This window comes from Babylonia areolata, chromosome 18, assembly GCF_041734735.1.
Source record: "Babylonia areolata isolate BAREFJ2019XMU chromosome 18, ASM4173473v1, whole genome shotgun sequence".
In the NCBI taxonomy this organism is placed as follows: Eukaryota; Metazoa; Mollusca; class Gastropoda; order Neogastropoda; family Buccinidae; genus Babylonia; species Babylonia areolata.
Window position 1 is genome coordinate 5,212,462 of NC_134893.1, and position 11,431 is coordinate 5,223,892.

General features: G+C 42.2%; 1 protein-coding gene across 1 annotated transcript in view; it reads left to right on the top strand.

The window, feature by feature from the left end:
• Positions 1-11,431, top strand: part of LOC143292381 (uncharacterized) — a 226,667-nt gene that overhangs the window by 115,949 nt on the left and 99,287 nt on the right. Inside the window, 7 exon segments of the mRNA XM_076602599.1 lie at positions 467-688; positions 1,810-1,920; positions 2,532-2,765; positions 4,824-4,949; positions 5,807-5,968; positions 6,663-6,798; positions 9,033-9,177. Coding sequence (XP_076458714.1) covers positions 467-688; positions 1,810-1,920; positions 2,532-2,765; positions 4,824-4,949; positions 5,807-5,968; positions 6,663-6,798; positions 9,033-9,177 — 1,136 coding nt within the window.

Here is an 11,431-nt window from a genome sequence, read left to right on the forward strand (position 1 = left end):
TGTTTCTGTGTTGTTAGGATTTGTGTTTCTGTGTTGCTGGGCTTTGTGTTAAATGTGAGAGTGTTTTGCCTGCACATGAAGTGGGGCACGTGCATACACACTCACTCTCTCTCTCTCTCTCTTTCTCACAGACTGACACACACACATGACACACACACAAATCACATACACATACACACAGTTTCATACACACACACACACATACATGCACTCTCACACACACTCTCACACACACACTGACACACACACACACACACACACATACGCATGCACACACAAACCCACATACACTCACACACACACACACACACACACACACACACACACACAACACACACACACACAAACATACACAACACACACACACAACAGCAACACAACACCCTTCTCTTCCCCCTCCCCCTACCCACACACTCCCAAAGTAACACACTCACTCTGCGTGACACCCCTGCCCCTACATCTGCAGGCTACTACTGCCCTGAGGGCCAGACGGTTCAAAACCCCAGCAGCTTCGAGTGTCCAGTGGGTCATTACTGCCCCACGGGGTCCAGTGTGGCCACGCTGTGTGACTCAGGGTACTACCAGGACGAGGTGCGACAGTCCCAGTGCAAGGAGTGTGCTGCCGGCTTCTACTGCGACAACTCTGTGGGCCCCATCACTTCATACACCACCTACGTCTGTCCTGAAGGTGAGCTGCTCTCACTCTTTTTTATCTGCTGCCTCATCTGCTCCATTTGCAGGGGCATAACTCCCGCATCACTCAGTCCGAGAAAACCCATATAAGGCAGGCACCTGGGTTTGTCTGTCGCTGTCCAAGTGTCAGTAGTCCACAGGGAACTAATGATGTTTAGGTTGCCTGGAGGCCACACACACGAAGAAACCCTGCACTGCTGCTGAGTCAGTTCAGTGGCGTTGAGTGGTACCTGTTCTGATTCAGCATACTAAGGACACCACCTTCTGTAGCTGATCTCATTCACATCTCTTTGATGGGCTAGAAGACCTTGAGTTTAGAACATTGACGTGACGAGTGCTGTAGCAAAAGTGGTAAGAGCCCTGAGCTTGTAATCCTAGAGTCCTGTGTTCACATCCCAACTGCATCAGGTGGGTTACAGAGAGCGTTTGTTAAATCAGAAAGTTAATGAGATGGAAAGGTGGAAAAAGTTCTTCTTCTTCTTCTTTCCGTTACACGACCAACATCAACTTGCCGATGACTCTGTCGTGGTTCATGCATGCTGGGTATTTTCGTGTCTCCATAACCCACGGAACACTGACATGGGTTACAGGATATTTAACATGCATATTTGATCTTCTGGGTGCGTATAAACACCAAGGGGGTTCAGGCACTAGCAGGTCTGCACATATGTTGACCTGGGAGATCGGAAAAATCTCCACCCTTTACCCACCAGGCGCCATTACCGTGATTCGAACCCAGGACCCTCAGATTGAAAGTCCAACGCTTTAACCACTCGGCTGTTGCGCCTGTCAAGTTGATTGATTAAAACAAAAATAAGGATTTTTTTCAGGCTAAAGCATTTACAACTTTAACAGCAGAAAGTTTGTGTGGGTTATAAAAAATGCTGTTGTTACTGTTATTTATCACATGTCTACATATAACCAAAGCAGGGTGTTTTACGTTCAGGTCACTACTGTCTGAATGGGACAAAGATGTTACTGTTATTTATCACATGTCTACATATAACCAAAGCAGGGTGTTTTACGTTCAGGTCACTACTGTCTGAATGGGACAAAGATGTTACTGTTATTTATCACATGTCTACATATAACCAAAGCAGGGTGTTTTACGTTCAGGTCACTACTGTCTGAACGGGACAAAGGTGGCAACAGAATACCCCTGTCCTGCAGGGACTTTCAACAACATCACTGGTCTGCCTGCCGCTGCTGACTGCTTCAACTGTCTTGGTATGTATATACTGTTTGACTTGTCTGTTCGTTGTTTTCTCTTTGATTGTCTTTTCCGTGTGTGTATGGACTGATTTGTACATGTGTGTGTGTGTGTGTGTGTGTGTGCACTTGTGGGTTCTATGCTTATGTGTTTGTGTGTTTTTGCGAATGTTCCTTCATTTGTTCATCAAGCAGTCTGAATTTCAATTAGAAATTTGTTGTGACAAAAGGTAATACAATACAATACAATACAATACAATACAACACAGTACAGTACAATACAATACAATACAATACAATACAATACAATACAGTACAGTACAATACAATAATCAAGCAGTCTGAATTTCAGTGGGAAATTTGTTGTGACAAAAGGTAATACAATACAATACAATACAATTTATGCTTCAGTTCTAACTATTTTTTACACACAAGTGGAATTAAACAGGTGTGTGTGGATAAAAGTATATGTGTGCTCTTTTTGTGTATACATTTTTCTGATAAAAAAAAAAAAAGTCATATGTAAGCCATATGTATCTCACATTCTGTGAAACCATGAACTAACTAAACCTTCTCAGACCATGTCTGACCAGTAAGCTGACGCACGCACACCGTTGTTCCCTCCTCAGGTGGCTATTACTGCCCGGGAGGTACAGTGTATCCCAGCCTGCCTTGCAGTCCGGGGTACTACTGTCGTTCCGGAGCCCAGACTGCTGCCCCCTTGCAGGGCTATGATGCCGACAAGTGCCCCGTGGGTCACTACTGCCCGGAGATGACAACAGAACCGAACCAGTGTCCTCTGGGTACCTTCTCCAACATCACCGGCTTGATGAACATCTCTGACTGTACACCTTGTACTCCAGGTGAGTCTTCTGCAGGTGTTGGTGTGTGTTGTTTACACAGGTGTACACGTTTTGCTGACACACTCACATTGCATTGCATCTGCACACACACTGACACATACACAAACATGCACGCACACAAACACACACTCACACATACACACACACTCACATACATACATCAACACATACATACACACACACTCACTCACACGCACACACACCATGCATACATACTCAAACTCGTACAAGCATGCCTTTTCATGCATGAATACGCAAACACGCATAACGAGGCTTTAACACACATGCGTATGCAAACACATGTTCACACATGCAGACAGGTACATGCACATGCCTACACATGTGCACATGCTGTCTTGGCAAACATCAATACTTGTGCATAATTGTGTGTATGTTTGCAGGTGTGCATATGTATGGTTTTATGTGTCCATGTAACTGACGTGTTGCGATCGTGTTTGAAAATTTATATGTACGTAATAAGTTAATCAGGTGTGTGCCTGAATGTGTGTGTGTGCATGACGTGTATGATTCAAATCATGGAGATAGTTACCATGACGTGTATGATTCAAATCATGGAGATAGTTACCATGACGTGTATGATTCAAATCATGGAAATAGTTACCATGACGTGTATGATTCAAATCATGGAGATAGTCACCATGACGTGTATGATTCAAATCATGGAGATAGTCACCATGACGTGTATGATTCAAATCATGGAGATAGTCACCATGACGTGTATGATTCAAATCATGGAGATAGTCACCATGACGTGTATGATTCAAATCATGGAGATAGTTACCGTCACGTGTATGATTCAAATCATGGAAATAGTTACCATGATGTGTATGATTCAAATCATGGAGATAGTCACCATGACGTGTATGATTCAAATCATGGAGATAGTCACCATGATGTGTATGATTCAAATCATGGAGATAGTTACCATGACGTGTATGATTCAAATCATGGAGATAGTTACCATGATGTGTATGATTCAAATCATGGAAATAGTTACCATGACGTGTATGATTCAAATCATGGAGATAGTTACCATGACGTGTATGATTCAAATCATGGAGATAGTCACCATGACGTGTATGATTCAAATCATGGAGATAGTTACCACAGACTCTCCACCACACTTGTGACAGCATAATACTTCTTTTTTTGTTTTTGTCTGTCCTCATTTCCATGCCTTGATAATGTGGATAAATTATAAATACATGACAATTAAAATCCATGCATTCTTTTTGCCTCTGCTTTCTCATGCTTTCGTGACGTTGACAAAACAACAATCACAATGACGTTGACAAGACAACAATCACGATCACAATGATGTTGACAAAACAACAATCACAATGATGTTGACAAGACAACAATCACGATCACAATGATGTTGACAAAACAACAATCACAATGACGTTGACAAAACAACAATCACAATGACGTTGACAAAACAAGTCACAATGATGTTGACAAAACAACAATCACAATCACAGTGACGTTGACAAAACAGCAATCACAGTGGCGTTGACAAAACAAGTCACAATGATGTTGACAAAACAACAATCACAATGATGTTGACAAAACAACAATCACAATGACATTGACAAAACAACAGTCACAATGATGTTGACAAAACAACAATCACAGTCACAGTGATGTTGACAAAACAACAATCACAGTCACAGTGACGTTGACAAAACAACAATCACAGTGGCGTTGACAAAACAACAATCACAATGATGTTGACAAAACAACTCACAATGATGTTGACAAAACAACAATGACAATGATGTTGACAAAACAACAATCACAATGACGTTGACAAAACAACAATCACAATGATGTTGACAAAACAACAATCACAATGATGTTGACAAAACAACAGTCACAATGATGTTGACAAAACAACAATGACAATGATGTTGACAAAACAACAATCACAATCACAGTGACGTTGACAAAACAGCAATCACAGTGGCGTTGACAAAACAACAGTCACAATGCTGACCAGCTCATGAAAGCTGACAGCTGAGCCCCACTGTGTTGCAGGCTACTACTGTGACAGCTATGCTCTGACACAGCCCACCGGTCCCTGCACTGCAGGCTTTTACTGTGTGGAAGGTTCCAGTGTCTCTTCTCCAGACATTTGTCCTGGCGGCAGATACTGCCCACAAGGTAAGACGCTTTCCAGTCTATTATCATTATTATCATTGCCGTTGTTGTTGTTGGAGAAGAGAGGTTGCGTCTGCGGTCCGCAGGCTTCCCCCAACGACTACTTTGTAGTTATGGGCCTGAGGTTGAGGTTGTTGTTGTTGTTGTAAGTGGTTGTAGTGGTAATAGTAATAATTTTTTGGTTTTGTCTTGCACTCAGCTTTCTTTTCATTATCAAATACTGTGTGTATTTTGGTCATTGCTTGTTTTGATCATTTGCGACACATGAAAGAGCACGATATTATAAGCTCAGGCTTGTTGTTGCTCAAGTTTTCTCTGTTGAATGTTGCATTTTGATTTGTTTCTGGATGTCAAAAATGTTTAAACCAAGGTAAGACAGAGACTGTTGTAAAGTAGATACTGAAGGGAGACAGCTGAACTATCCGTAAGTACTTAAAAAAAATAATTATATTGGTCCCTTTCAGACTCGTATTTTGCACAGGATAGGAATCAGACCTCTGTACTAGTGACTTATAGTAAGTCTGTTTTATTAAATATAATTCTGGGGGGAAATTTTCCCATTAGAGTGTTGTTTAAGTCTTTTTGTTAAGTGGAGTAATGAAAGATTTGGTTTCAAGTAGGTGTAAAAGTCTGATCTATGGGTAACCCCATTACATTGGTTCAAATGCCTAGAGAGTCTGCTGAATGCCAGTAAGAAATGGTTAGTGCAGAGACTTGCTGAGTGTGTTGTACATTACAGACCCTTTACCTGAAAAAAAAAAATGAATGTTGTTCTTGTTTGATTTCATTAATTCATTTTCATGATTTTATGCGTTTTGGGCACTGCACCAGAGAATTCCATGTTGTCACTGGTTTGCCAGGAACACACACGCCTGTGCGCTGCCCCTCCGGAACATACTCCAATGCCACCGGCCTCACTGCAGAGAATGAGTGCACCAATTGCACAGCTGGCTACTACTGTCAAAACACAGGTCTGACATCAGAGCAGGGGCTCTGCCAGGCTGGTTACTACTGCCCCGAAGGTGAGTGAAACGTTGTGTGTGGCGAACAGTGGCTGCCAAAAACTGTAATCAAAACTTGAGTCATGCATGATGTGTCGTTATCCACATGACTTCCCCATGACCACCTCATGCCTGCCAACTCACTTTGCTTGTATGATGATGAATGAGAGAAGGGGGGATGGAGAGGGGGGAGAAAGAAAGAGAGAGCAGTCATGAGTGGTTCATGTAACTGGTGACTTTTTTCTTTCATGTAAAGCGCCCTGAGCTCTTTGAGAGAAAGGGTGCTGTACAAATGTACATCATTATATCATTATTATTATTATCATTATTATTATTATTATTCAGTTAGCAACAAATAAACTGTCATGGTATACAAATGTTCCGTATTGTTATTACTTTTATTATCATCATCATTATTAATCATTATCATCATTATTAAGTTAGCGACAAACTATCGTGCTGTGCAAATGTACATTATTATAATTTATTATTAAGTCAGCAACAAATAAACTGTCTAGTGCATTATTTCCTCTTCACATTTGATGTGTGTTTTGATATGTTTGTGTGTATATGTGTGAGTGTGAATTTGTAGATGTGTACAGAAGTGTTACGGGTGCATACTTTTTAGCATTGGTTTTGTTGTTGTTGTTTTTTTTTGGACCAGCAGTTTTTGCTATGGCAAACTTTTTGTCAAGACCTGTTGTTGCCATTTCAGGCTCGGCAGTGATGAATGCTGTCATCTGCCCCATCGGTCTCCACTGTCCTGACGGGTCGGATGAACCGCTGAGCTGTGCGGCGGGCTACTTCACCAACCGCACTGCCATGTCCAGCTGTGACATCTGTCCTGACGGGTCAGTTGCTTTTTGACTCACTTGTGTGAACAAAGTGAGTCTATGTTTTAACCCGGTGTTCGGTTGTCTGTGTGTGTGTGTGTGTCCGTGTGTCTGTGTGTCCGTGTGTCTGTGTGTCCGTGGTAAACTTTAACATTGACATTTTCTCTGCAAATACTTTGTCAGTTGACACCAAATTTGGCATAAAAATAGGAAAAATTCAGTTCTTTCCAGTCATCTTGTTTAAAACAATATTGCACCTCTGGGATGGGCACAAAAAAATTAAAAAAAGAAGCCTAATTATATGCAAACTGCATTTACTGTTATATTTATATTTTTTGTATTCTCTAAACTTGGCACTTTGACCTCTTATTCTGACACAACAACAAGAGGAGTCATTATTTTCATTTTTTGTTCAAACAGGAACTTCTTTTGCTAAGCATGGAATTTTTATTTATTTTGCAAACGTTTTGGTGCAGATAGTAAAAAAGGGAAATTACTCTGTAAGTAATTCTAGGGGACTTAATTTATCACAAGTGAGTCTTGAAGGCCTTGCCTCTCTTGTTCTGTTTTTTTTTTTTTTTTTTGTCTGTCTGGCTTTCTGTGTGTCTGTATCTGTGTGTGTGGTTTGTTTGTGTGCGTGTGTGTGTGTGTGTGCGTGTGTGTGTGCATGTGTGTGTGCGTGTGTGTGAGTGCATGTGTGTTTTTTTTGTGTGTGTGCGTGTGTGTGTGTGTGTGTGCGTGTGCGTGTGTGTGTGTGTGTGTGTGCATGTGCGTGCGTGTGTGTGTGTGTGTGTGCGTGTGTGTGTGTGTGTGTGTGTGCGTGTGTGTGAATGCATGTGTGTTTTTGTGTGTGTGTGCGTGTGCGTGTGTGTGTGTGCATGTGCGTGTGTGTGCGTGTGTGTGCGTGTGTGTGTGGGTGTGTGTGTGTGTGTGTGTGTGTGTGTGTGTGTGCGTGTGTGTGTGTGTGTGTGTGTGTGTGGTGTAGTAGTAGTAATAGGCTTCAGTTTTATTTCTTTCCACTCTGTGAAAAAAGTGGAGGGTGACAGACAGGGGGAAGGGAGACGGAAGGAGTGACTGTGTGTGTGTATGCATGTCTGTGTGCATATGCCTGTGAGTGTGTGTGTGTGTGTATGCATGTCTGTGTGCATATGCCTGTGAGTGTGTGTGTGTGTGTGTGTGTATGCATGTCTGTGTGCATATGCCTGTGAGTGTGTGTGTGTGTATGCATGTCTGTGTGCATATGCCTGTGAGTGTGTGTGTGTGTGTGTGTGTGTATGCATGTCTGTGTGCATATGCCTGTGAGTGTGTGTGTGTGTGTGTGTATGCATGTCTGTGTGCATATGCCTGTGAGTGTGTGTGTGTATGCATGTCTGTGTGCATATGCCTGTGAGTGTGTGTGTATGCATGTCTATGTGCATATGCCTGTGAGTGTGTGTGTGTATGCATGTCTGTGTGCATATGCCTGTGAGTGTGTGTGTGTGTGTGTGTGTATGCATGTCTGTGTGCATATGCCTGTGAGTGTGTGTGTATGCATGTCTATGTGCATATGCCTGTGAGTGTGTGTGTGTATGCATGTCTATGTGCATATGCCTGTGAGTGTGTGTGTGTGTATGCATGTCTGTGTGCATATGCCTGTGAGTGTGTGTGTGTATGCATGTCAATGTGGATATGCCTGTGAGTGTGTGTGTGTGTGCATGTCTATGTGCATATGCCTGTGAGTGTGTGTGTGTGTGCATTTGTGTGTGTTCCTGTGGAGAAATAATCTTTTAAGAATAAAAAAAAGAAAAAGAATGTGTGTGTGTGAGTGTTTTTGTTGTTTGATTCACCAGCTTCAGTTACTGTAAATTTTGATATGTACAGTGTCTTAACCACATGCTTTATAAATATATAATTGTTATAATTGTTTTTACTATGAGGAATATTATTATGTAATGCCCACTTCTTCTTGCTCCCTCAGTTTTGAAAGATAGGTCACTGATTAATTTCAGAGGTGCATGGTTTATAGATATCTTTTCGTTATTATTGTTTTTACTATGACGGTGATGGTTATTATTATGTTATGTCAACTTCTTGCTCCCTCAGTTTTGAAAGATAAGTTTGTTAACAAAAAAGAGCATAGAAATCTTTCTTTTTGTAAAGACTATCATTATCAAGATATAATGTATGTTTTACCAAACTATGTCTGTTTGTGTATCTATCTTCCTGTGTTTGTTAGCACATTAATCGGTGAAGGAGGAATGTGGCGTTTTCAGGTTCTACTGTTTGCCTGTGGCCTTTGGGGACACACAGCCAGGGTACTTTGACTGTCCAGCTGGCTACTACTGCCCCAACGGCACTGGGCTGGACTGGATGCCCTGCCCTGCGGGCACCTACAGCAACCAGCTTAACCTCTACAAGGTAGCACCTTTTCCACCGCCTCTTTTTCTGTCTTTTTTTTTTTTTTTTTTTAAGCTCTCTTCTCTGTATCTCTGCCATGCAACATGTTGACAGTTGTCGGTCGGCATGAATGGAACAGTGGCGATGTGACAATGCGCCAGACTGGGAAGCGAGTGTCCGGGGGTTCTTCTTCTTCTTCTTCTTCTTCTGCGTTCGTGGGCTGCAACTCCCACGTTCACTCGTATGCACACGAGTGGGCTTTTACGCGTATGACCGTTTTACCCCGCCATGTAGGCAGCCATACTCCGTTTTCGGGGGTGTGCATGCTGGGTGTGTTCTTGTTTCCATAACCCACCGAAGGCTGACATGGATTACAGGATCTTTAACGTGCGTATTTGATCTTCTGCTTGCATATACACACGAAGGGGGTTCAGGCACTAGCAGGTCTGCACATATGTTGACCTGGGAGATCGTTAAAATCTCCACCCTTCACCCACCAGGCGCCGTCACCGTGATTCGAACCCGGGACCCTCAGATTGACAGTCCAACGCTTTAACCACTCGGCTATTGCGCCCGTCGTCCGGGGGTTCAAGTTCTGTATATAGACCAGGATTTTTACTCCTCCCCTGGATGACACCATGAACGGTGGTCTGGTGGCTAGTCTTTTGGATAATGAACCAAGGTCCCTTGTGCGGTGTGCACTTAAAATACATAAAAATACCCAAGAAAAGGGTTGTCCAAGGCAAATTTCTGTAGAAAAATTCACTTTGATAGTAAAACAAACATATACTTGCAGACAGGGGGAAAAAAAGAGTTTTCAGCATGCAGAGTTTTAGCGTGTGCTTGGTCAGGAGTCAGAGCATTTATTTTGTTTTGTCTGATCTTAATATTTGGTGGTTCTGATGTGAAGTTGTTGGTGTTTTTTTGTTGTAGTTGTTTTACAGTTTTATGAACTGGTTGATGAAACTGTTGACATGCCTGATTGTGTTGTGATTATCAGTAATTGTGTTTGAGGGGTGGGTGACTGAGGAATGTTTGGACAGGATTCTTCACAAAGTATTTGTGTTGTGATTATCAGTAATTGTGTTTGAGGGGTGGGTGACTGAGGAATGTTAGGACAGGATTCTTCACAAAGTATTTGTGTTGTGATTATCAGTAATTGTGTTTGAGGGGTGCGTGACTGAGGAATATTAGGACAGGATTCTTCACAAAGTATTTGTGTTGTGATTATCAGTAATTGTGTTTGAGGGGTGGGTGACTGAGGAATATTAGGACAGGATTCTTCACAAAGTATTTGTGTTGTGATTATCAGTAATTGTGTTTGAGGGGGGGGGGGGTGACTGAGGAATATTAGGACAGGATTCTTCACAAAGTATTTGTGTTGTGATTATCAGTAATTGTGTTTGAGGGGTGGGTGACTGAGGAATGTTTGGACAGGATTCTTCACAAAGTATTTGTGTTGTGATTATCAGTAATTGTGTTTGAGGGGTGGGTGACTGAGGAACATTTGGACAGGATTCTTCACAAAGTATTTGTGTTGTGATTATCAGTAATTGTGTTTGAGGGGTGGGTGACTGAGGAATGTTTGGACAGGATTCTTCACAAAGTATTTGTGTTGTGATTATCAGTAATTGTGTTTGAGGGGTGGGTGACTGAGGAATGTTAGGACAGGATTCTTCACAAAGTATTTGTGTTGTGATTATCAGTAATTGTGTTTGAGGGGTGGGTGACTGAGGAATGTTAGGACAGGATTCTTCACAAAGTATGTCGATAACAGTCACCAGAGAAATCTCTGCCACAGTGTCATCAGTACTTAAAATCAATATGTGAATGTGATCTGTGCATGAATGAACAGGAGTGCATGTAGGCTTGGCACACACATGCATGTGCATGCATTTGGTGACATGAATTCTCTGTTTTGTATTTGTATTGTGTGAAATTCGGGCTGCTCTCCCCAGGGAGAGCGCGTCGCCATACTACTGCGCCACCCATTTTTTTGTATTTTTTCCTGTGTGCAGTTTTATTTGATTTTTCCTATCGAAGTGGATTTTTCTACAGAATTTTGCCAGGAACAACCCTTTTGTTGCCATGGTTTCTTTTACGTGCGCTAAGTGCATGCTGCACACGGGACCTCGGTTTATCGTCTCATCCAAATGACTAGCATCCAGACCACCACTCAAGGTCTAGTGGAGGGGGAGAAAATTTCGGGGGCTGTGCCATGATTCGAACCAGCATGTTCAGATTCTCTCGCTTCCTATGCGGACGCGTTACCTCT